At 45.7% G+C, this 25,602-nt stretch overlaps 1 protein-coding gene across 2 annotated transcripts in view; it reads left to right on the forward strand.

Moving 5' to 3' along the window:
• cacna1ia (calcium voltage-gated channel subunit alpha1 Ia) overlaps nucleotides 1-25,602 on the forward strand; it is a 203,400-nt gene that overhangs the window by 105,667 nt on the left and 72,131 nt on the right. For both annotated transcript variants that reach the window (XM_048521514.2, XM_048521511.2), the window contains exons 16-20: nucleotides 9,331-9,431; nucleotides 11,374-11,497; nucleotides 13,523-13,591; nucleotides 15,908-16,092; nucleotides 17,423-17,549. In XM_048521514.2, coding sequence (XP_048377471.1) covers nucleotides 9,331-9,431; nucleotides 11,374-11,497; nucleotides 13,523-13,591; nucleotides 15,908-16,092; nucleotides 17,423-17,549 — 606 coding nt within the window. The remainder of the gene's footprint in view (nucleotides 1-9,330; nucleotides 9,432-11,373; nucleotides 11,498-13,522; nucleotides 13,592-15,907; nucleotides 16,093-17,422; nucleotides 17,550-25,602) is intronic.

Genomic DNA, 25,602 nt, shown 5'->3' on the forward strand with positions numbered 1-25,602 from the left:
AAGTTTGTGGATGATACAAAATTAGGAGGTGCCACTGATAGCAAAGAAGGTTATCAAAAATTACAGAAGGCTCTTGATCAGATGGGAATTGAAGATTGGCAAATGCAATTCCAATCAGATAAGTGGGAGGTGCTGCACTTTGGAAAGTCAAACCAAGGTAGGGCTTACACAGTAAATGGTGAGGTCCTGCGGAGTGTTGTGAAATGGAGGGACCTAGGAGTAAAAGTACATAGTTCATTGACTGCAACGTCACATGTAGACAGGGCGATGAAGAAGATATGTAGCATGCTGACCTTCATCAGTCGAGGCACTGAGTATAGGAGTAGGGACGTTATGTTACAGTTGTATAAGTCATTGGTGAGCCTGCATCGGAGTATTGTGTACAGTTTCGGTCACCCTGTTACAGGAAAGACATAGTTAAACTAGAAAGTGTGCAAAGAAGATTTACAAGGGTGTTGCCAGGACTAGTAGGCCTGAATTATAGGAAGTGGTTGGCCAGGAAAGGACTGTATTCCTCGGAACATAGGAGAATGAGGAGTAACCTTGTGGAGGTGTATAAAAGCATAAGGGGCATAGATAGGATGAATGCATATCGTCTTTTTCCCGGGGATGAGGAATTGAAAACTAGAGAACATAGGTTTAAGGTAAGAGGGCAAAGATTTAAGAAGGACCTGAGGGGAACTCCTTCATTCAGAGAGTGGTGTTTTTTTGTATTGAGCTGCCAGAGAAAGTGATGAGGCAGGTACAATAACAACATGCTCAAACCATTTGGATAGGCACATGGTTTTAGAGGGATATGGACCAAATGTGGGCACCAGGGTCAGCATGGACCAAAGGGGCCGAAGGGTCTGTTTCCATGCTGCATTACTTTGTGACTCTATGACTCTGAATGCTCCTTCGACCCATTGTGTCTGCACCAACAAAATTTACACCATTTTTTTTTTATTCACTCACAGAATGTTGGCATCTCTGGCCAGGCCAAGCCAGCATTTATTGCCCAGAGGCCAGTTAAGACACAACCACATTGCTGTGAGTTTGGAGTCACCAGTATGTCAGACCTAAGAATGACAGATTTCCTTCCCTAAAGGAGCCAGATGGGTTTTTCTTGGCATTTGTCAATGGTTTTCTTGTCATCATTAGACCTTTAATTCCAGATTCTTTACTGAATTCAAATTTCACTATCTGCCATCACACGATTTGAACCTGGGTCCCCAGAACATTAGAGATAACAAGGTGTAGAGATGGATGAACACAGCAAGCCAAACAGCGTCAGAGGAGCAGGAAAGCTGACGTTTCAGGAAGGGCCTAGGCTGCTGTGTTCATCCAGCTCTACACCTCGTTATCTCGGATTCTCCAGCACCTGCAGTTCCTACTATCCCCAGAACATTAGCTGAGTTTCAATAGTCCAGCAATAATACCACTAAGCCTTCACCTTCCCAGCATTCTAACACTTGGCCCCTAACCTTGAATCTCACAACATTTCAAGTGTTAATCCACGTACTTTTTAAAAGTTATGTAGAAGAGTCACTGGACCCAAAATGTTCACTTTGCTTTCTCTCCAGAAATGCTGCCAGACCTGCTGAGTTTTTCCAGCAACGTCTGTTCTTGTCAGATGTCCAAGTTCTTCAAGGACCGCAACTTTCCCCCCACAGTGGTCGAGAACGCCCTTGACCGCGTCTCCCGCATTTCCTGCAACACATCCCTAACACCCCGCCCCCGCCTCAGCCGCCCAAAGAGGATACCCCTCGTTCTCACACACCACCCCACCAACCTCCGGATACAACGTATCATCCTCCGACACTTCCGCCATCTACAATCCGACCCCACCACCCAAGACATTTTTCCATCCCCACCCTTGTCTGCTTTCCGGAGGGACCACTCTCTCCCTGACTCCATTGTTCGCTCCACACTGCCCTCCAACCCCACCACACCCAGCACCTTCCCCTGCAACCGCAGGAAGTGCTACACTTGCCCCCACACCTCCTCCCTCACCCCTATCCCAGGCCCCAAGATGACTTTCCATATTAAGCAGAGGTTCACCTGCACATCTGCCAATGTGGTATACTGTATCCATTGTACCCAGTGTGGCTTCCTCTACATTGGGGAAACCAAGCGGAGGCTTGGGGACCGCTTTGCAGAACACCTCCGCTCGGTTCACAATAAACAACTGCACCTCCCAGTCGCAAACCATTTCAACTCCCCCTCCCATTCTTTAGATGACATGTCCATCATGGGCCTCCTGCGGTGCCACAATGATGCTACCCGAAGGTTGCAGGAACAGCAACTCATATTCTGCTTGGGAACCCTGCAGCCCAATGGTATCAATGTGGACTCCACCAGCTTCAAAATCTCCCCTTCCCCCACCGCATCCCAAAACCAGTCCAGTTCGTCCCCTCCCCCCACTGCACCACACAACCAGCCCAGCTCTTCCCCTCCACCCACTGCATCCCACAACCAGTCCACCCTGTCTCTGCTTCCCTAACCTGTTCTTCCTCTCACCCATCCCTTCCTCCCACCCCAAGCCGCACCTCCATTTCCTACCTACTAACCTCATCCCACCTCCTTGACCTGTCCGTCTTCCCTGGGCTGACCTATCCCCTCCCTAACTCCCCACCTATACTCTCCTCTCCACCTATCTTCTTTTCTCTCCATCTTCAGTCCGCCTCCCCCTCTCTCCCTATTTATTCCAGAACCCTCACCCCATCCCCCTCTCTGATGAAGGGTCTAGGCCCGAAACGTCAGCTTTTGTGCTCCTGAGATGTTGCTGGGCCTGCTGTGTTCATCCAGCCTCACATTTGATTGCCTCTGTTCTTGTTTCTGATTTGCAAAACTAGTACCATTTTTTAAAATGCGGTGAGGTGTCCCACTTTAACTACCCTCCCAGATTCCCTCAATTATCCTCTGAGTAAAAAGATTTTCCACCCAATCCCCTCTAAACCTCCTGCCATTGACCTTATAATCGGAATGTCCTTTGAAATGCAGGATTCTTCCAAGAAAATGGAAAGACCAATGAATTTTCTAGGTCCGTTTTAAAGAGGGCCAATTCCACCATGGTCAGTGTGAGGAAATGCAGATTGGATCACTATCCTAACAGAGTTGTCAGGACTGGCTTTGCTCATTCTATGGGTCACAGCGTCCGACACAGAGTGAAACAAATGCAGTACCAGTACAATAATCTGGGAAAGAGGTTGAGTCCATTCAGCAGGTCACAGGCTGAGCAGTTGGTTCGAGGTGCAGATTTTCACCAGAACAATTCAATGGGGAGGAATACAAAATGAGTGATGTGACTCCACATGAAATTCAGAGAAAAGTCATTTTCCAGGAGCAAGGCTTGCACTGCTGCCTCACAGCGCCAGGATCCTGGGTTCGCTTCCACCCTCAGGTGACTGCCTGTGTAGAGTTTGCTCGTTATCCCTGTGTCTGAATGGGTTTCCTCCGGGTGCCCCTGTTTCCTCCCACAAAGATGTGCAGGTTATGGTGGATTGGCCATTGGAAGTTGCCCCATAGTGTCTAGGGATGTGCAGTCTGGTGGGTTAGCCATGGGAAAACAAAAGCCAGTGGGGCGGGGGCTGGGGTTCATAAGGATAGAGTTGAGGCATGTGTGGGATGCTCTTTGGATGGTCAGTTCAGACTTGATGGGGCTCAGTTGGGGTCTCTTTCTCCAGTGCAAGGGTTGTACAACAAAACAGAAAATGAGGGAAAACACCAGCAGCCTCAATGGAGAGAGGAGCATTAGAAAAGTCCTCAGTGCCTCGGGAGGTGAGGCTCCTTCAAGGGCTCAGAACTCGAATGGCTTTCTTCTCAATGTTATAACTGTTTTAGTGTTCTGTGAAATGGAGCCAATGTTTCAAATGGAATTTGAGTGGCTTTAGAACCCACTGAACTCCAGAGAGATGTCATACCTGAGCAGAAATATTAACTCTGTCTTTCTCTCTCTCTCTCTCTCTCTCGAGCACTGTATTCAGTTCTGGCTGCCTTGTTACAGGGAGGATATTTTTAAGTTGGAGAAGGTTCAGAAAAGATTACCAGGATGCTTCCAGGGTTGGAGGGTTTGAGCTATAAAGGGAGGCTGGATAGGCTGGGACCTTTCTCACTGGAGTGTAGGAGGTTGAGAGTTGACCTTATAGAGGTTTATGAAATCATGAGGGGTATAGATAATATGAATGGCGGGTGAGAGATTTAAAAAAGACATGAGGGGTGATTTTTTATTATGCAGAATGGTTTGTGCAAAGAATGAACTTCCAGAGGAAGTGGTAGATGTGGGTACAGTTACAGCATTTAAAGGACATTTGGATAAGTTCATGAATAAGAAATCTTTGGAGGGACATGGGCCAAGTGCAGGCAGGTGGGTGTCATTTAGTTTAGGAGTACATTGGGTTGAAGAGTCTGTTTCTGTGCTGTATGACTCTATGGTTATCTCTCTCTCTCTCTCTTTCTCTCTCTCTCTCTGGCTCTCTCTCTCTCTCTGTATCTCTGTATCTCTCTCTCTCTCTCTCTCTCTGGCTCTCTCTCTCTCTGTATCTCTCTCTCTCTCTCTGTATCTCTCTCTCTCTCTCTGGCGCTCTCTCTCTCTGTATCTCTCTCTCTCTCCGTATCTCTCTCTCTCTCTCTCTGCATCTCTCTCTCTCTCTCTGGCTCTCTCTCTCTCTGTATCTCTCTCTCTCTCTTTCTCTGTATCTCTCTCTCTCTCTCTGGCTCTCTCTCTCTCTCTGTATCTCTCTCTCTCTCTCTCTGGCTCTCTCTCTCTCTCTCTCTCTGGCTCTCTCTCTCTCTCTGTATCTCTCTCTCTCTCTCTCCACAGACATTTTCAGACCCGCGAGATTCTCTAACACTTTCTGTTTTTATCCCATCTCTCCAGCATCTGCAGTATTTTGCGAATGCTCTGAATGAGATGTTGTCACACATCTGTTCCTCTCATCAGGTCACTTGTATGAACTCAGGATGTGATCGGCACTGAATTATAGGAAACTTTGCAAGGGGCAGAAGACAGGCGGAGAGAGGCGAAGACAGAGATTAAGTGAAGGAGGAAGACGGAGAGGAGAGTGCAGAGATAGGGAGGAGTGAGACTGTGCAGTTATTTGAAAACAAGATTGAGAATTTGAAAATGGAGGTGTTGCCAAACTGAGAACCAAGGATGGGCCAGTGAGCACAGGGGTAATGGGTCAATAGAGCGATGGGTACACTTTTAGGCAGGGGCAGCTAACAAATACTCCTCGCAACTGGGTGGAAAAGGTTAAATGGGACATTCACACCACCACAGTCTGCTAACATAGCACCTCTTACAGATCTAACTGGTTCAACAGACAGTCAGATAGGGTTCCCTGTCAAGGCACTATGGTCTGGAAAATGTTCAAGCAAGTCACTGGCAAATCCAACATATAAAAGATACAGTTTGAAGAGACATTGCAGTGACAAAACCCATTAGGTGTTAAACTCAAAAGGGAAGTGAATTCATGAATGACAAAACCGCTTAAGCGCTGTGCATTTAGCATTAAAAGTGATTATGCATGCAAATTCTAGGCGTTTATACATTGTCCATGTGACATTTGCCAAATGAATTTTAATTGTACTGGAAATAAGACCATTTTTGTGCCTTTGTCTCAGATTGACAGGGTCTTAATGGAGATAAGTAACTTGCTAGACATGTAACCCTGTGACATGTGTGTAAAAATAAATAAAACTAATGGGAACGGCTCCAAAAGTACATCAAGTGCAATTTCTTAATGTAACGTTTATGAAGTTTGATAAGCTTCTAGGGGAATAGATTATTTCACTTGCTACCAATCTGGATGGCGGATACGTACATAACCCTTTCAAACAGACTTGAATAAGTAACAGGAACAGCTTGTGTTTATCCTGGGCTCTTCGTTACAATTGAAAATCCCAGTGCAGGTTAATCAGCAAGCAGACTAGTCACTGAATTGCAGCCTTGAGTGATGGGAGAGCTGCAGGTTTACTCAAAGATGATGTTTTTTAAGACAATATTGAAGGACACAAGAAAATGTTCCTGAGGTGGGAGTCCCACAGGACTTGACTGGAATCTTTAAATGTACCAGATGGAATATATAAAAACAAACAGACTTTGCAAGGTGAATACTCTTCTACTATAGTGTTGCTATATTTGATTTCTACTGTAATCGTTACTGGGGAAAAAAAATCAGCTATTGAGCTAGGTGTCAGCAAAGATCCAGCAATAGAAGGTGATGATGGGCTGCGGAAGGTCAGGAAGAGGGGACATAGGAAGGGCCAAGAAAGAACCTGATGTTTGAGGCAGCAACTTGGGCCAGTGCAGAACAGGGACCTGATGGAACCTGATAAAGATTAGATAGCAAGTGGGATATGTGGGCTTTGTTTGCAAGGGGGTCATTACTTCACAGGAGGGGTAATCAGTGGCTTTGAACAGAGTGACTGTGATGTTGCAAGATAATAAAATGTGAGGCTGGATGAACACAGCAGGCCAAGCAGCATCTCAGGAGCACAAAAGCTGACGTTTCGGGCCTAGACCCTTCATCAATCTAGGCCCGAAACGTCAGCTTTTGTGCTCCTGAGATGCTGCTTGGCCTGCTGTGTTCATCCAGCCTCACATTTTATTATCTTGGAATTCTCCAGCATCTGCAGTTCCCATTATCTCTGACTGTGATGTTGCTGCTGGATTGGAAGGGAGGCTTACAGCGTGAAGAGCAATTGCATTGAAAGTTAGATATTAACCTTATTTGATCATTAGGGAAATGGCACAGACCGACAGAGCTGTAAACTGACAAATCTCTGGATCCAGAGCAACATCATCCTGGGGCCTAAAAAGAGGGGACTGATGAGGCAGTGGCTGTGTTAGTGTTAATTTTCCAAAATGTGTTGGAGGTGGCACAGAGGAGATTTATGAGATTGATGCCTGGAATACATGGGTTACCTTATGATGAAACGTTGAACAAACTGGGTTTGTTTCAATTAGAGTTGAGAAGAGTAAGGGGGTGACTTGATTGACATCTATGTGATCCTGAATGATCTTCACAGGGTGGTCATGGAAAGGATGTTCTTCTTAGAGACATAGACCCATAGAGTCATACAGCACAGAAACAGGCCCTTCGGCCCAACTCATCCATGTAGACCAGGTTTGCTTAACAGAACTAGTCCCATTTGCCTGCATTTGGCCCAGCTCCCTCTACACCTTTCCTGCCCATGTACCTGCCCATATGTCTTCTCAATGTTATAATTGCACCCAACTCTGCCACTTCCTTTGGCAGCTTGTTCCGAGCAAGCACTACCTTCTGTGTGAAAATGTTGCCCCTCAGATCCCTTTTAAATTTTTCCCCTCTCTCCTCAAATGTAAGCCCTTTAGTTCTGGACACCCCTACCCCTGGGGAATAAAAAAACTTGGCTCTTCACCCTATCCATAACCCTCGCAATTTTATAAATCTCTCAGCCGTCTGCGCTCCAGGGAACATAGCCCCCACCTATTTGTATTTGTGGATCAGTCCAGAAATAGTGACACTGTTTACATTGTTTTTAATCAGCCTGTTCAGAGATATTACACACTTCTAGAGCAGGTGGGAGTTGAACCTGGACCACCTGGCTCAGGGATAGGAGCTCTATCGCAGCACCTCAGGAGCCCTTGGGGACTCGGTTTTAAAATTAGGGATCCTGATTTAGCCTTTTTTATTTGTTGGTCCATCACCAAATTAACTCACTGAAACACCAAAGCGAGTAACAATTGACGTGATGGCTCACAGTCCTAGGGACTTGGGCTCAATTCTACCCTTGGGCAAGGGTAATTGCTATAGTTAAGAAGTGGCAGTATGGTAGCTCAGTGGTTAACCCCACAGTGCCAAGGCCCTGAGTTCAATTCCACTCTCAGGTGACCATCTGGGTGTTCTGGTTTCCTCCCACAGTCCAAAGATGCACAGGTTAGGGTGGGTTGGCTGTGCGAAATTACCCATAATGGGCAGGCCAGGTGGGTTAGCCACGGGAAATGTGAGGGTTACAGGGATAGGGTGGGAGGTGTGTCTGGATGGAATGTTTTTTGAAGGGACAGTGTGGACTCAAATGGGCCGAATGGCCTGCTCCCACATTGTAGGGATTCTATGACAAGCGTCACTCAGCAGGTGCAGTGTCGGAGTTGGAGGTGGAGATAATGCACTCCTACTGCCCCTCCGCGCCCCCCCAAAAAAAGGTGCCCACCTCTCCTTAAAAGCCTTGAGGCTGTTGGTGAACACAATGTGTTCTCTCTCCAAGGGTACCCAAACACAAATATTACCAGAAAAAAAAAGCCCATGAATAGATGCTCCAGCTGCACTCTATTACCTCTAGAACATGCCCATCCACATTTATCCTTAAACAATATTGTCGTTTTGTTTGTGCTGGTGCATGCACATGGACTGTATGCTGAAGGCCCACTAACCTGTGCCAGAGGAGTGGTGAAGGTGACCTGTCAAGATCTGGAAGGTTTTGTGATGTCAAAAGGCTGAAAAACCAAGAGATTTACTGGAAGGGCACTCTGGGCTGGTACCTACCAGAAATCGATGTCAGAACATTTTCAAAACTCCCTTTCCTTCGATCTCTGGCAGCTGAACCTGCCCTGTGGGAAAGTACACCTTGTGTAGTGTGGCAAGAGCAGGAGAGCTCAGATCAATGATTCCCAGAGTAGATCACCAATGGGAGCTTTCTTCACCTTATTTCAGGGCCATTGACTCAGGCTGATCATGATGATTGTTTAAAGATTCCATTATTGTCATATCATGTACTTGCCAGCATATACAACAGGGAAGCCTGAGAGGAAATAAGATGGTGTTTATATAGCAGTGAAGTGTTTTGATGGAGTAAGTACAATGACTGAAGAGTCAGTAATCAGAGGGCACAGGCTTAACATGATTGCAAAAAGGAATTGGAGGCAGCATCAACCAGATCTTTCTCTCCACGGCTTATGATCAGGATTTGGAATACAGTGCCTGGTCAAAAAAATAATTACAGCTTCAATAGTAGCTTCAAAAGAGACTTCGATTAATAGTTGAAGGATGCAAAATTGCAGGGTTTTGGGATAAAAGAGAGGAGTGGGTCTCGATTGTTTCCTGAAAGAGCAAACATGGATTCAGTGGACAGAGTGGCCTCCTCTGCCCTGTATGATTCTGTAATTCCAAGAGGGGAGTCTTTCTTTATCATCTGGAAGCTCCGACTTGTCCAGTCAAGGAAGACATCCTTCATCTGATCAGGTGCCAAGGCTCAAAGGATAGTGGTTTGATCCTGCTTAGCAGCAATGGCGAGAGGTCAGCACTCACATTGTGGGTGAGATAATTGCTCGTTCCTCGTGATAACTGGGTTTGCTCATCTTCCTTGCAGAGCCTGTGGTTCCGAATTCAGAAGATGGTGGAAATCTACAAACCGGACTGGTGTGATACTCGGGCAGACTGGTCAGTTTATCTGTTCTCCCCACAGAATAGGTAAGCATTCAGAAGACCGCAGAGAGCCAACATCCAATAGGCGACTTTACCTGCAATGATCTGTGGGGCTGGGAACACACCATTTAGCAGTTTATAAAATGATTAGAGGCATAGATAGGGTGAATAGTCAAGTCTTTTCCCCAGGGTAGCGAGTCCAAAACTAAAGCGCATAGGTTCAAGGAGAGAAGGGAGAGATTTAAAAGGGCAACTTTTTCACACAGAGGGTGGTGCGTGTATGGAATGAGCTGCCAGAGGAAGTGGTGGAGGCTGGTACAATTACAGCATTTAAAAGGCATCTGGATGGGGACATGAATAGGAAGGGTTTAGAGGGATATGGGCCAAATGCTGGCAAATGGGACTAGATTAATTTAGGATATCGGGTCAGCATGGACAAGTTGGACCGAAGGGTTTGTTTCTGTGCCGTGCAAAGCTGTGATTCCATGATTCTATTTGAAGGGGTGATTTTAAAAATTAATTCATGGGATGTGGGTGTCATCAGCTAGGCCATCTCTAATTGCCCCCTTGAGAAGGTAGGGAAGCTGCAGTCCGTGTGCTATGGGTTGACCCACAATGCCCCAAAGGAGGGAATTTCAGGATTTTGACCCAGTGACAGTGAAGGAACAGTGATATATTTCCAAGTCAGGATGGTGGTGGTGTAAGGAGAATTTATTTCCAATGGTGGGAGTTTCCAGAACAAGGAGGGACATCCTTAAAATTCAGGGGCCTCATTATATGGGGTAAAAACCTAAAAGGAAACTTTAAAACAACTTTTGTTCTTTGAGGCTGGTGGAGGGGTTTTGCCGGAATGGGGAGGTGTTCGGAGTGAAAGCCAAGCTCACCATTCAGGAGATTGACAGTTCGGATCGTGAGTTGGAAATCTCACTGGACTTGTCATCCGGAGGCCCTGAATGGTGCTTTGGGACAAGCATTCAAATCACATCGGAGCAGCTGGTGGAAGTTAAACTCAACTAACATAAATCTGGAACGTAAAACTGGTGCTGATTGTTGTAAAACCCGTCTGATTCACGAGCTCCCTTCAGAGAAGGAAAGTTGCCATCCTTACCCTGTCCGACCCACGCGTGACTCCAGACCCATAGTGATATAGTTGGATCCTAACTACCCTCTGAAATAGATAAGCTGTTCAGTTCAAGGGCAGTTGCGAATGGGCTACAAGTGCTGGCCTTGATGCTGATGCCCGTGTCCCAGAGAAGAATTAAAATGTGAGATCTCATAGTTGTCTTCAGGCTGGGCCTGTATCCTCTAGAGTTTAGAAGATTAGTCTAAACATGTAAGATCCTGAGGGGCCTTGACGAGGTGGGCATAGAGAGGATGTTTCCTTTTGTGGGAGAATCCACAACCAGGAGTCATTTTTTAAAAATACGGGGTCGCCCATTTAAGGCAGAGGTGAGGAAATGGAAAATGTTCTTTCAGAGGATTGAGAGTCTTAGGGATTCCCTTCCTCAATTGGCAGTGGATGCAGGGTCTTTAGATATTTTGAAGGCAGAGGGAGATAGCTTCTTGATGACCAAGGGATGAAAAATTATTGGGGAAATGCAGGGACGTCGAGATGAGATTGGCCATGATCCTATTGAATGGGGGAGCAGGCTCGAAGGGGTGAGTGGCCTGCCTTTGTTCCTTGTTCATCTGTCCAGTGAACTTAGACGACTTTATTAAAACCATGACACTCTCTGTTTCTGACAACAACCCGCCCAAAAACATTAACACTTCTTTCTCTTCGAGACTGTGTGTATTTCAGCCACTTCCAGGTTTGAGTTTAGATCTGAGTGGATCACCCTGTGCCATTGCTGCAGGATTTTGGATCTGTCTCTGCACATCTGCAGAGGTTGGGATGCCAATGTCCCTGTGCCCGTGAGCTTCAGTCTCCTGACTTTTCTTGCCAGTTAAGTGACAGTTCCAATTCTGTGTTCTCTGACCTGAATAGTTTCCGCCTGATGTGTCAAATGATCATCACCCACAAGCTCTTTGATTACATCGTCCTGGCCTTTATTTTCCTGAACTGCATCACGGTGGCATTGGAGAGGCCTGAGATTGACCAGGGAAGCACAGTGAGTAACTCTTCAGCTTTCATTTTGCTATCGATAAAAACAGAAAAGCGAGCATTGACTTTTTTACGATACAGCTCACAACCTCCAAAAGTTCCAAAGCAGTGGCTTTTCAAATTGTCATAACGTAGGAAACACAGCAGCTGGACCTCACACAGCAAGCTCCCACACTGTGCTAATGACTAGGTTTTCTGCTTTGGGATGTAGGATGTAGGTATCGCTGGCAAGACCAGCATTTGTTGCCCTTCCCTAGTTGCGCCTCGAGAAGGTGGGGGTGAGCTGCCTTCTTGAACCACTGCAGCCTATGTGCTGTGGGTTGACCCACAATGCCCTCAGAGAAGGAATTCCAGGATTTTGACCTACTGACAGTGAAGGAACGGCAATATAATTCCAAGTCAGGATGATGAGTGGCTTGGTGGGGAAGTTGCAGGGTGTGGTGTTCCCGTGTATCTGCTGCCCCTGTACATCTAGATGGAAGTGGTTGCAGGTTTGGAAGGTGCTGTCTGAGGATCTTTGGTGAAGTTCAACAGTGCATCTTGTAGACAGTACACACTGCTGCTACGGAGCATCAGTGATAGAAAGAGCAGATGACGAAGAAGGTAGATATAATGCCAACCAAAAGAGTTGGTTTTTCCGAGATGGTGTCAATATTCTTGAGTGTTATTGGAGTTGCTTTTGTTCAGGCAAATGGGGAGTATTCCATCACACTCTTGACTTATGACGTATGGATGGTGAATGAGCTTTGGGAGCCAGGAGGTGAGTCACTTGCTGTGAAATTTCCAATCTCTGACCTGTTCTTGGAGCCACTGTATTTATATGGCTAGTTTGATTCAGTTTCTAGTCAATGGTAACCCCTAGGGTGTTGATAGTGGGCGATTCCATTGTGGTAATGTAAATGAATATTGGGAGATGTGGTTAGATTCTCACCTGATGAAGATGGTCATTACCTGACATTTGTATGTTGTCAATGATACTTGGCACTTATCAGCCAAACCTGGATGTCATCCAGATCATGCATTTGAACACGGACTGCTTCAGTATCTGAGGAGTTGTGAATGGTGCTGAACATTGTGCAATCATCAGCAAACATCCGCACTTCTGACCATATAATGGAGGGATGGTCATTGATGAAGCATTTGAAGATGGTTGGGCCTAGGACACTACCCTGAGGAACTCCTGCAGAGATGTCCTGGAGCTGAGATGACTGACCTCTAACAAACACAGCCATTTTCCAATGTGCCAGATATGACTCCAACCAGGACAGAGTTTGCCCACTTATCCCTACTCACTCCAGTTTTTGCTAAAGCTCAATGATGCTGTTGAATGCAGCCTTGATTTCAAGGGCTGTCACTCTCACCTCACCTCTGGAATTCAGCTCTTTTGTCCATGTTTGAACCGAGGCTGTAATGGTGTCAGGAGCTGAGTGGCCCTGGTAGAACCCAAACTGGGCGTCACTGAGCAGGTTATTGCTGAGCAGGTGCTGCTTGACAGCACTGTTACTGACACCTTCCATCACTTGACTGATGATCGAGAGTAGGCTGATGGGACAGTAATTGGCCGGGTTGGATTTGTCCTGCTTTTTGTGTACTGAACATATCTGGGCAGTTTTCCACATTGTTGGGTAGATGTCAGTGTTGTAGCTGCACTGGAATGGCTTGGCTAGGGGAGCGGCAAGTTCTGGAGCACAGGTCTTCAGTAACATTGCCGGAAAATTGTCAGGGCCCATAGACTTTGCAGGATCCAGTGCCTTCAACCGTTCTGTGATATCAAGGAAAGTGAATCGATTTGGCTGAAGACTAGCTGGCTCATTCAATAACACTAAAAATGGTTTATCTCATCAGTCATCGCCACTTTCCCTCCAGATTGAACAAGTTTTGTGACTGAGAGTAATTAAAGAGAAGTAAGTTATCTCGTTCTGCAGATGCAAGTTATTTACTGTTTTCCCTATCCAGTCTCTGATAACTAGTAATTCAAGGTAGTCACTCGTGTTCTAACTAACTTTATATGTTTTGGGCTTTGTTTTTGCAGGAAAGGATCTTCCTCAGCGTTTCCAACTATTTCTTCACAGCTATCTTTGTGGCAGAGATGACCCTGAAGGTGAGAGATTCTCAACAGGAATGAGATTGTATCATAAAACACCATGCAGGAATTTCACAGCAGCTGATTGAGATGGTGGAAACCCCTCTTCAACTGGGGTCAAATCCTGAGGATCTTCCAATTTGGATGTCAATCCATGAGGAATGTATCTGGAACAGAGGGCAGCATGAATGTGTGGACACTTAGGAGAGAGACCAGTTCTGAAGACTAGGAGCAGATGAGATGTGGCTGAATATGGGATATAGACAGCAATTTCCAGGGAATTGCATTGGCTACATGAGACATTGGAAAGCTCACCTGCTGTTAGAATGTCAGGAATGCACCATCCTTCAACGCAATAGCCCTGCTAACTTGCTCACTACTGCTCATGGCCTCTTACTGCCCCCCTCCCACCCTCACATTACGGCCCTCCCTGTGACCCCTCACCATTCCTACTTGCCGTTCCATTCTCATCTGATTTGGTTAATGTGATTGGATTTGAGAGTAATGAGGAAAACCGATGCTGGGGCATCAGTGGGGAATTGGATTCCAAACATTTACAAAGGAGGGCCTGAGAGTTTGTGAGAGGGGCAGCAAGCTCTTTCTGGAGAAATTAAGAATCTTTTCCAAACAATATTAGTTTCCGTATGTGTTTCACAAAGAGGCTGAAACCCACCCCCACACCGGAACATCCACCCAACCCTGCACCCCCACCCAAATTCCAATGCCCCCACTCCAGTCCCAATGTCCCAACCCTACTAAACACCCCAAACCCACACTTACCCCAACTCCACACCGCACACCAACCCCAAACCCACACCCCAGCCACCCGCCAACCCCCATTCCACCCCCACCAACCACGCCCACTCTATACTCCAATCCCTATCCACCACACCCCACTCCGGCCCCTACAGCCCAACCCTCAGCCTACTCCACCCCGAAGCCCACCCCACTCCAGTCCCCACATCTCAGCCTACTCCACCCCCAAGCCCACCCCACTCCAAATGTACCCCCACCACCACACCCATTCTATACTTCAACTCCTACCCACCATGCCGCACACCGGCCCCCACATCTCAGCCAACTCCACCCCAAGCCCACCCCACTCTAAACCTAGTCCCACCACTCACGCCCACTCTATACTTCAACCCCTACCCACCACACCCCACTCCGGCCCCCACATCTCAGCCTACTCCACCACCCAAGCCCACCCCACTCCAAACCCACCCCCACCCCCAACCCCCACTTCAGCCCCCACCACACACGCACACTCTGTACTCTGTACCCCAACCCCTGCCCACCAACCCCCATTCCGCCCCCACCCATGCCTGTGGTGCTAATGTGAAGTCGGGCCCCTCACCCCTCTGTGTTCTGATCCCCCTTCTTACCAAAATACCGAAGCAGATAATCTGCTAGATTGTCGTGTTGTTGTCTATGGCTGATTCCTGTGCTGCATTTCCTGCGTCACAACAATGATCACAATTCAAAGGAAGTGCTCCACTGGTTGCAAAGCACTTTGGGAAGTCCTGAGATCACAAAAGGTGCTATAGAAATGCAACACGTCCATCAGTAGTCTGGAGTTTGGCTTGTGACATTTCTGTATAAGTGCTTCATCCTTTGACATGTCTGAACTTTGTGTCGCTTGGAGAATGTGAAGCTAATTCATCAGGCAATCCTATGTTAATGCTCATTTCTGAAAGAAAGAAGTTACATTTATATAGCCTCCAGGCTTCCCAGTTGTTGAAGTGTCATCACAGTCATAATGTAGGAAAGGGTGGAATCTATTTATGCACAGCAAGAGCCCACAAAAATAGTGGAAAACTACCAGAACTTTCTTTAGTAAGGATAAATATTGGTCTTGGAACTCCGGGGATAGCTAAAACAAGCAAAAGCAAGGATTCTGGAGAAACTCAGTAGGTCCAGCAGCATCTGTGAAGAGAGAGAAAGCAGAGTTAATATTTTGAGACCAGCTCTGAAGAAGGGTAACTAGACTCTGCTCGCTCCACAAAATTAAAATCATCCCTAGCGGTTGTTTTGTGGACGCCAAGGCCTTTGTATTCCATGATATTGTGATTGTACATGAGTAGGAAAGCTTTGGAGGGATATGGGCCAGGAGCGGGCAGGTGGGACTAGTTTAGCTTGGGAACATGGTCAGCATGGACTGGTTGGACCAAAGAGATCTTTGTTATGTCCTGCTGGAGAGGGCAGATGTTTCAATGAAAGTGTCAAAACTGCTTCCTGTCAGAAGTCATCATGATTTAACCTCCCCACACACATATATCCCACCCACCAGAGGTTCTCTGTTATCATGTGATATTCACCGTTTGCCCCTCCCAGGTTGTGTCTCTGGGGTTTTACATTGGTGACCAAGCCTACCTGCGAAGTAGCTGGAACATCCTGGATGGGTTCCTGGTCTTTGTCTCACTTATCGACATAGTCGTGTCACTGGCATCAGCAGGTGGAGCGAAGATACTGGGCGTACTCCGTGTGCTCAGGCTCCTCAGGACACTGCGGCCCCTCAGGTAGGAGTGACTCCCTTCTCATTATCTGTGTAATCCGAAAGCGAAGATCATAATTGTGTGAGCACGTCGCAACATTAATGCTATTGTTTTTCTTCATTGCTTGTGTTTTCCCCTCAATACTACCTGATTTAATTCATCAGCAAAATTACTGGAAAATCAAGACTGCCTCCTGGCTCTTTCCCCTTCCACTGCATCTACCTTTCCAATTTTCTGCTCCGCTCCTGCTCAGACTGAGAACACTCCCCCGTCCAGATGTGTGAACCCAAATTGTTAACATCAACCAGGGACCATGACAGCCAAGCCCAAACTCACACTCACAAACGTTTACCGAAAGGACGTGCGGGTTGAGGGCAAGACGGAATGTGAAACCTCAAACACGCTCTAGTCTCCCCATTTCTGGTTTTGATGGAGACAGCTTGGGCAGGGATAGTGCTCCCTTTAAGTATTTACTCAACCCCCTTTTGATAGTTCCTCTCGAATCTGCTTCCTCTGCCTTTAGGCAGTGCACTCCAGCTCAGTACATTCAGTGTAAAACTAGGGGCACAATCTCACAACAAGGGGTAGGCCACTTAAGAATGAGCTGAGGAGGAATTCCCTCACTCAGAAGGTGTTGAGCCTTTGGAACTCATGACCCACAGGAGGCTGTGGAAGCTCAAATATTGGATGGGTTTAAGACAGAAATTTGGAGATTTTTGAAGGCAGCTAGGCTCACAGAAACAATGTGGAAAAACTGGCTTTAAGTTCGATGATCAGCCATGATTTAATTGAATGACAGAGCAGGATCAATGGGCTGAATGGCATCCTCCTGTTCTGTTTATTTTTAAAGAAAATTTCAGGGTTTTTTTGCCAGCCAATTCACATCCTTGTCCACTGGTTATACACTGATGTAACACACACCTTTGCTTCATGAAGTTGTTATTCCCTGTCGATCGTCACAACAAATGGCCAGCCAGTATACTGTAAATGGTATGTACTTTACCAAACTCTCCCTTTATTTTCAACACTCTTATTGAACCTCGTCATGACTTTCTGCTCTGTGAGATACACAATCCCAACTCCTCTAGTTATTTGTGATTCAGGAACTGCACATCACTGTTTGAGATCAGTAAGTCACAGGGAGATTACTCGCTGCTCAGCATCAGATGGAAACACAATCGCTTCTCATTTATATGAACAAAATCGAGTTGTCATAGAAAACAGCTGAGAATTCAGGTCTGCAAGGGTCAACTAAGGAGGATCAATTTCATCCTGAAAAAATGTTTTGAGCTGTGCAGGTGGTTATATGCTATCTACTTTTCTTGCTGTGTTTTCTCACTCTCTTGTTCCCTAGGGTCATCAGTCGAGCTCCAGGTTTGAAATTGGTTGTTGAAACTCTCATTTCCTCACTCAAGCCCATTGGGAACATTGTCCTGATTTGCTGCGCTTTCTTCATAATCTTCGGGATCCTTGGAGTCCAGGTGAGATGTCAAGACTTTGTTTGTTAGGCTTGGAAACTTCAATTTTACACAGAACTGTTAGGGAATGGGACTAGATCATTCAGCCCCTCAGACTGTGGCTATTTGCACTCCACCTCCATTTTCCAATTTTGCTGGCTGCTGTTTAATACTTACCTGATAAAAATCTATCGAAACAAAAACACAAATTGCTCAGCAGATCTGGCAGCATCCGTGGAGACAAGATAGAGTTTGATTCATTGCAGTGACTCTTCTTCAGAACTGATCTATCCAACCCAGTCCTGGAAACTCCAGTTGTCTCCCGACATTTCCAGCCCACTGGGAGAATGATTCTCCCTGTCCTTTGGGTGAAAATTGCCTCGTGATATCCCTCCCAATTGGTGCAGCACTTACTTTGAGTTAATGTGTCCTGGGTCCTCATTCCTGATCACATTGTATATCCACTGCAATCCAACCACATTATTTTAATGTTTTCAATGCCTCAAACAAATGAGCCTTCAACCCTTTAAACACAAGGAGACTCACGCTACACAGGGCTATTACAGGTCAAAATGGGACAACAATACTTACTGATCTTTACCTGGCCATCTCCATTATCTCAGTTCACCTTGAAGAGTGTGGTGTCAGTGAAGGCCACAAGGATTATTGGCATTCCTCTTGATGTGATAGCAAATGTGCTCAATATTGTGTCACTAGCTTCTTTAATGGGAATTGATTTGCACTTTCTGCTTAAGATTGTTGAATTGGGAAAATCTGCTAATTATATTTATAGCTGCAGCGATTTTTATTTAAACCAGGAATACACAGTGTCTCCATTGACCCATCTGTGCAGATTTATGACCAACATTACGTCCCTTCAGTTTGTTGCAGCTTTTCTGGAATGGATAGGTGAGGTTGTGAGGAAAGAGTACTTTGGTGAAAGGTTTGATTGATGCAACACTGCGGAGGATGAAACATTCAGATGAGATACAAATACTTCTCTTGCACAGCATTTACAAAAGCATTGATTAAATTGTCACAAAATCCCAACTATTTCAGCTGCATTGTGATGAATTAGTACCCTATTGAATCTTTTGAAGAATGCTAGAAATGCTGAGGTCTCAATCAATAGCACTAGATCTTGACTCGATTTTGACAGTGGATTTACTTCAAGTATCACAGCGTACACTCAGGATTTCTGAGCTCTCAACGGTCACAATAGCATCTGCACAAGCCACATGCATGTTGCAGAATTACCATCTCTCTCTACAATGAAGAAAATGCCTTAATATCATCCCTGCCTCTATAACTATCAGGTTTGGATTCTAATGTACTCCTGAGATGTCAGTGCGATGTATTAATTTATTAATCAAAGTCCATGTGAATTCAGTTATACAAAGCTTTAATAGAGGGTGAACAAGAGCCTCTCAGACCTGTTCTAATATGAGCAGTAATTATAGTTGACTCCAGACTTGCATGTTTGGTGCACTCGGCTGGCTTTGACTGCTGTCTCCTGTTCTCACAGAGTAATGTTTAACAAGAGCTCTTTATAGTCAGGTCGTTGCCAGCGTACAGTCACATTTGTGACGTTTGCAATTTCCTGAAGTCATCGCGTTTTAACTTGTCACCTTCAGGGCATTTAAGTTTAACTTCATCAGGCTTCTTAGAGCTCTTCAGGGAAGGAACATGTTGCTGAGCACACACAGCAGCTTATTAATGTCCTTCTGCATGACCCAAATGTTATTATCTGTTTAGACATTACACCTGTATCTTGGCAAACCTACATTCTCACACAGGTAGCAAACCTTTGCTTTGTCCAGTTGCTTCGCTGCCTTGATTCCATAAATTTAACACGACTCAAACAGATATTCTCTCAAACCTAACATCGCATCCCATTCCCTGCAGTGAATTTAAATTACCTCTCATACCACGTAGTCCTGTCATAAAGACCCTACATCGTAATGGAGTTTTTTTAATAAGGCAGCTTTCACTTGTAGACAATTTTTAACAAATCAAGAAAACCTCAAAGAGCGTTGTGCTGAAACCAGCCACGGCAACTGGTAGAATTTGAAATCAGTTGAAATAAAACTGAATTAGGAGTCTAATGAAAACCATGAATCCATTGCCGATTGTCAGAAAAACTCATCTCGTTCACTAATGTCCTTTAGGGAAGGAAACTGCCATCCTTACCTGTTCTGGACCCCATACCCACAGCAATGTGGCTGACTCTTAACTGCCCTCTGGGCAATTAGGAACAGGCAATAAATGCTGGCCTGGCCAGTGACACCGTCAGCTTCCTCCTCTTCAAAATAATAGCCAAAGGATGTTCCACCTTCACTCAGGAGAGCAGCATGGGCCCTCCAGCCATCTCAGAGATGGCATCTTTGATATCGTGGCACTGCTGCAGAACTGCATTGAGTTGTACTAAGCTGGATTCTGCGCTCATGTCTCTGGACTATGGAGACTTGAACTGTCCAGTTCTCAGGTAAGAATGGCATTCCTCCCTGACCCTAAACCTGAACGCAAGGGCAAAGGGTTTGGTCATGAAGTTACTGGGCTATTTCAGAGTGACTTCTATCTCAGGCTGGAGGGAGTGGGATGTTGCAATGTTGTAGAAAGGGGGGGAGACCGTAAGCTGAATACCTGTAGAGCAGCGAGTCTCAATTTGTCAAGCACAGAATTGCTGGGGATAATCACGAGAGATAATATAAGTCAGCACTTTGAATCAGGGCAGCCAGCATGGATTTGTAAAGGGCAGTTCATGCTTGATGAAGTTGGTTTAATTCTCCGAGGGAGTCAGTAAGCTGGTAGACAAAGAAAGGCAGCAGTTTATTTAGATTTGCAGAAAGAATTTGACGAATTTTGTGCTGAAGAGGAACCAAGGGAAGAGTTTCATTTTTCTCCAAGGTTTATCTATGCATTCCGTTCTCTCTAAGGGTCGCGGGTGTGGGGGGTGGGGGCTGAGGTTTGCAGGGCAGCTACATTGTATTCTGGCTGAGAAAAAAATGCTTCTGGCAGCTTTTCCGTCAAAGCTGCAGGGAGTATACATGACCAGCTTATTGGGTGGATGAATTAATATGCGTCTGTAGCTCAGCACTGTTACACAAAAGGCTGGTTAAATCTGAATCTGTCAGTTCAATGCCAATCCTTGGCGCTATTCTTTTGAAACAGCATTCCCGATAGCTGTCTGGGCAGCCCTGTCACAAGTTTGCTGACACACACACTCACACTCACACACACACACACTCAGGCACGCAAACACATACACACACTGGCACACACACTCACGCATGTACACACAGATATTGATGGATTTGACCAGAGAACATTAAGTGACTTACCTTAATCTACATGACTGATCCCTTAGTGACCAACGTTTGATTGACAGACTGGACCAAAGAGAGTTTGTACAGTGAGAAAGGAGGACAGGATGGGTCTCAGTTCTCTTTTACAAAGGCTGCATTGAATTTAAGCTTCCATCGGACCACACACGGTCAGGCAGAAGTATTTTGCGGGTCAGAACGAGTCAAACATAAAAAAAAGTAGGAAATAGGAGCAAGAATAGACCATTCAGCCTTTTTTATATTTGTTCACAGAGCGAGGGTATCATTGACTAGGCCAGAATTTTTATTGCCCATCTCAGTGGGTAGTTGAGTCAATCATATGATGTGGGTCTGGAGTTACTTGTAGGCCAGATGATGTCAGAAAGGCAGTTTCCTTCCCTGAAGAACATTAGTGAACCAAATGAGTCTTCCCTTGACAATGGTTTCATAGATTTTTATTGAAATCAAATTCCACCATCTGCTATGGCGGAATTTGAACCAGCCACAAGTCCAGTGATAATATCACCTTCAGGCCTTCCCCGCCATTCAATATGATTGTGGCTGATCATCTACCTCAGTCCCCTGTTCCCACTTTCTCCCCCATGCCTTTTGATCCCTTCAGCATCAAGAAATATTTCTAGAGATAATAGGAACTGCCACTGAGATAGCACAGTGTGGAGCTGGATGAACACAGCAGGCCAGGCAGCATCAGAGGAGCAGGAAAGCTGTCATTTTGGGTCTGGACGCTTTTTCAGAAATACCTCTAATTCCTTCTTAAATTATTCAGCATTTTGGCCTCGATCGCTTTCTGTGACAGAGAATTCCACAGGCTCCCCACCCTCTGGGTGAAGACATTTCTCCACATCTCAGTCCTAAATGGTCAATCCCAAAATCCTGACACTATGGGCCCTGGTTCTGGGCTCCCCATTCATCAGAAGCATCCTCCCTCCATTTACCCTGCCTAGTCCCATTAAAATTTTGTAGGTTTATGTCAGATACTCCTTCATTCTTCTAACCTCCAGTGAATACGATCCTAACTGATCCAGTCTCTCTTCATGCTTCTGTCCTGCCATCCCAGTCAAAGCACTGGAGAGTTAGGTAAGCCCTGTAAGGCCATTAAGGAAGCATATTTTGAATGTATTCCCACTGCAGTGGAGAAAGTTAAAGGGGATTTAATATCTTTGTCCAAAAGTCAGAAAAGGTTTGAGAGAATAAAGGAAAAACGGACAGCAGTGTGAGGATGGGTTATTGGGGAATATTGCAAAATGTAAAGAGGTAATTTGTCACGATTTGGATCATGCTGCCAGAAAGGATGATTTAATCATAATTTCCAAAATGAAGTTGGATCAATAATTGAGAGGTAACATTTTCAAGGCTGTGTGGAAAAAGAAGAAAGAGTCTACTCATTGGAGAGCGCTCTGAATCATCAGGGAGCTTAGGGAGTCTCTGGTTAGAATCATAGAGTGACGCAGCACAGAAACAGGACCTTCTACCCAACCGGCTTTCCTAAACTCAACTGGTCGCCATTGCTTCTGCCATGGCAATGCCTCAAGCCAATCAAAGCCTAGTTGCCAGCCAATCAATAGCCTCCTATCCTGTCCTTGTTGTGATTGTTTGGAATTTGGTATTCTTGCACATGTCCTGATGAGTGCAAGAACAAAAGCTCAAGCAACCTACCTCTCTCTTCAGCCATGATGCAAACTTGCTACAGTACTACCACGTGACCAATTGGTCTTTCAAAGGGGTTGTCCTTCCTGTGCTGTAGGATTCTCTGATTCTGAAGGACTCAACAATGACAGAAAAGATTGTGTAATGCATTTGGGAGTTGGGGGAAATAGATAAAGGAGCAATGAAGAAATGAATCAAAGAGTGTGACAATGGAATGCAATTAAAAGGACGAGGATGAGAAGGGTGTTACCAAGAGTCTGGAGGGTTTATCTTATAAGGAGAGGCTGGATAGACTGGCGCCTTTTCTCCCTGGACCATAGGAGGCTGAGGGTGGCCTTATAGAGGATTATAAAATTATGATGGGCATAGATAAGGTCTTTTCTCCTAGGCTGGGGCAGTCCCAAACTAGAGGGCATAATTTCAAGGTAAGAGGAGAACGATTTTAAAGGGATCTAAGGGGCAAATTTTACACACAGAGGGTGGTGCGTGTCTGGAATGAGCTGCCAGGGGAAGAGGCGGAGGCTGGTACGATTACATCATTTGAAAGATATTTGAATGGGTGCATGGATACAAAAGATTGAAAGCGATATGGGCCAAATGGGACCAGTTCAACTTAGGAAAGCTGGTCGCTATGGACAAGTTGGGCCGAAGGTCTGTTTCTGTGCTGTATGACTCTGAGTCTTGTGGCTGGCATGGATCAATTTGACTGAATGGTCTGTTTCTGCCCTGAGGGTTCCACTGGTCTGTAGACCAATATTAAGGTGAAGAAACTCGGGATGAGTTGAGAAGCAGAAAAGGAGGTGTTAAAGAATGTTTCCATGCGATGGGTGATTGAAAAATCGGTTTCATCCACACAAGACAACCATTAATGCAAAATTCGTCACAGTTTACGGGAAGTCAACGCACAAATTCAAATAATTCACAATATTTGTTTTTGTTTATTGATTTCTCACGTGTACTGAGTGTAGAAAGACATCAGTACAGTGAAAAGTGCACAAAGCTGCCATTCATTGGTGCCCACTTGGGTATAAAAGCCAGAATTTAAAGATGAAACAGAGCCAAAACAGAAGCAAGGAGAATAAAATGTCCCAACTCCACAATGGTGCAGGTGCAGCTCCGAACACCAGGACACCAGCACTGCCTCACTGTCGCCGCCTCACTGACCCCCTCTCACCGGCACTGCCTCACTGCCCCACTCTCACCGTCACTGCCTCACTGCCCCACTCTCACCGTCACTGCCTCACTGTCCCTCTCTCACCGTCACTGCCTCACTGTCCCACTCTCACCGTCACTGCCTCACTGCCCTCCTCTCACTGTCACTGCCTCACTGTCCCCAGTTTCACCATCACTGCCTCACCGTATGCCTTTGGTAGGCAGTTAAAAGGGTGGGCAATGGGGAGTGAGCGTTTAGAATTACCCCCGAGAGGAGAGAAGAAGAAGGGGTAAAGGCAAAGGAACTGGCAAGCAGAGTGGAGCTCCGGAAGGAATGACTTATCCTGCCGGAGAAATAGGAATGGAGAATTCCATTATGTGGTGGGAATGATGGACCGAATGGCCTCCTTATGTGTTGAAATTTTCTCGATTGTGAGACCCTAATTTTCTAATAGAATGCAGCTTACTCTGCTCGAGCTCACCATAGATACATTCAGTCTTTATTCCTTCTGGTAAGATTTTGCTATGTATTTACTGCGATGTCCATCTGCAAATCTCCTGTGAAATTACACTGAGCACTAAATATTCTTCTTCTAAATTGTATTCAACAGGAGCATATACCTCTATTGCTTCTGAAATTGAGATCCCTGTGATTTGTCTCCATTGCTTCTGAAAATGAGATTTGTCTCTCTTGCCTCTTTCATGTGTGGTCATGTTAATCCATTATATATTCTAGCGTAATAGGCTATCAACAGATGCAGCTTGCAGCCTATGTCCCTTGTGAAACTGATGTAACCTCCCACAACCTTAATTATCTCTTATTTCCCATCCCACAATAAAACATACCCTGGGCAGAAGGTACAATGCAGACCCATAATTGCACTTAAAACTAACATGCTGAATTACAGCTCAATCTGTGACCACACAGGGGTTGGTGTTCCACTATTCGCCAATTCATACCATCCTTTTCAAACCAGAATGTCATCTGGGCTGGAGTGATTTAGCGACAGAGAGAGATTAGAGAAACTGGGGTTATTTCACTTGGAACAGAGCAGGCTGTGGTGGAGCAGAATCAAATCGCGGACGACATAATTATGAGGTCCATAGTTAGGGTAGATAGGGGCCAGGTAAGGGGAAGGAGTTTTATAGGGGATTTAAAGAAAAATATTTCACTCAAGTGGTGATGAGTATCTGAGAGGATGGTAGCAGGCAGGAACCATCACAATATTTAAGGAGGGGTAGCACAGGAGCTAAGTTGTTATCCTCACAGCACCAGAGACCTGGGTTCAATCCCACCTTTGGGCGTCTGTCTGTGTGGAGTTTGCACGTTCTCCCTGGCTTTTCGTGAGTTTCCTCTGGGTGCTCCAGTTTCCTCCCACAGTCCAAAGATGTGCAGGCCAGGGTGGACTGGACATGCTAAATTGCCCGTAGTGTTCAGGGATGTGTAGGCTAGGTGGGTTAGCCATGGGAAATGCAGGGTTACGGCTTTAGTACGGGGTTAGAGGGGATGAGTCTGAGTGGGATGCTCTTCAGAGGGTTGGTGTAGACTCAATGGGCTGAATGGCCTGCTTCCATGCTGTAGGGATTCAATGACGTATTTAAATAAACACTTGAAATGTCAAGTGAGCCAAGTGCTGTAAAATGAGACTAAGGTGGATGGGGCTTGAAGAGTGGAACAGACACAATGGGCTTAAGGGCCTCTTTCTGTGCTATAAAACCCCATGAATCCAATATCCTGGAAGTGGAGACACAGAAGTAATAATGTGCAGTCATGCTGTACCATTTGGTAACATCTAATGGGCCTCCCTGTTCTTCTGACTTCAGGATTATTGGAAAATAACAAAAGTAATGTCAGAATGAGCCAAATGAGATGTTGCAAAATCCTGATGTGCCCTGGAACGTATGAAAGACTGAAATCTTTGCTTACACAGTGG

Source organism: Stegostoma tigrinum, chromosome 38 (genome assembly GCF_030684315.1).
Source record: "Stegostoma tigrinum isolate sSteTig4 chromosome 38, sSteTig4.hap1, whole genome shotgun sequence".
Taxonomy (NCBI): Eukaryota; Metazoa; Chordata; class Chondrichthyes; order Orectolobiformes; family Stegostomatidae; genus Stegostoma; species Stegostoma tigrinum.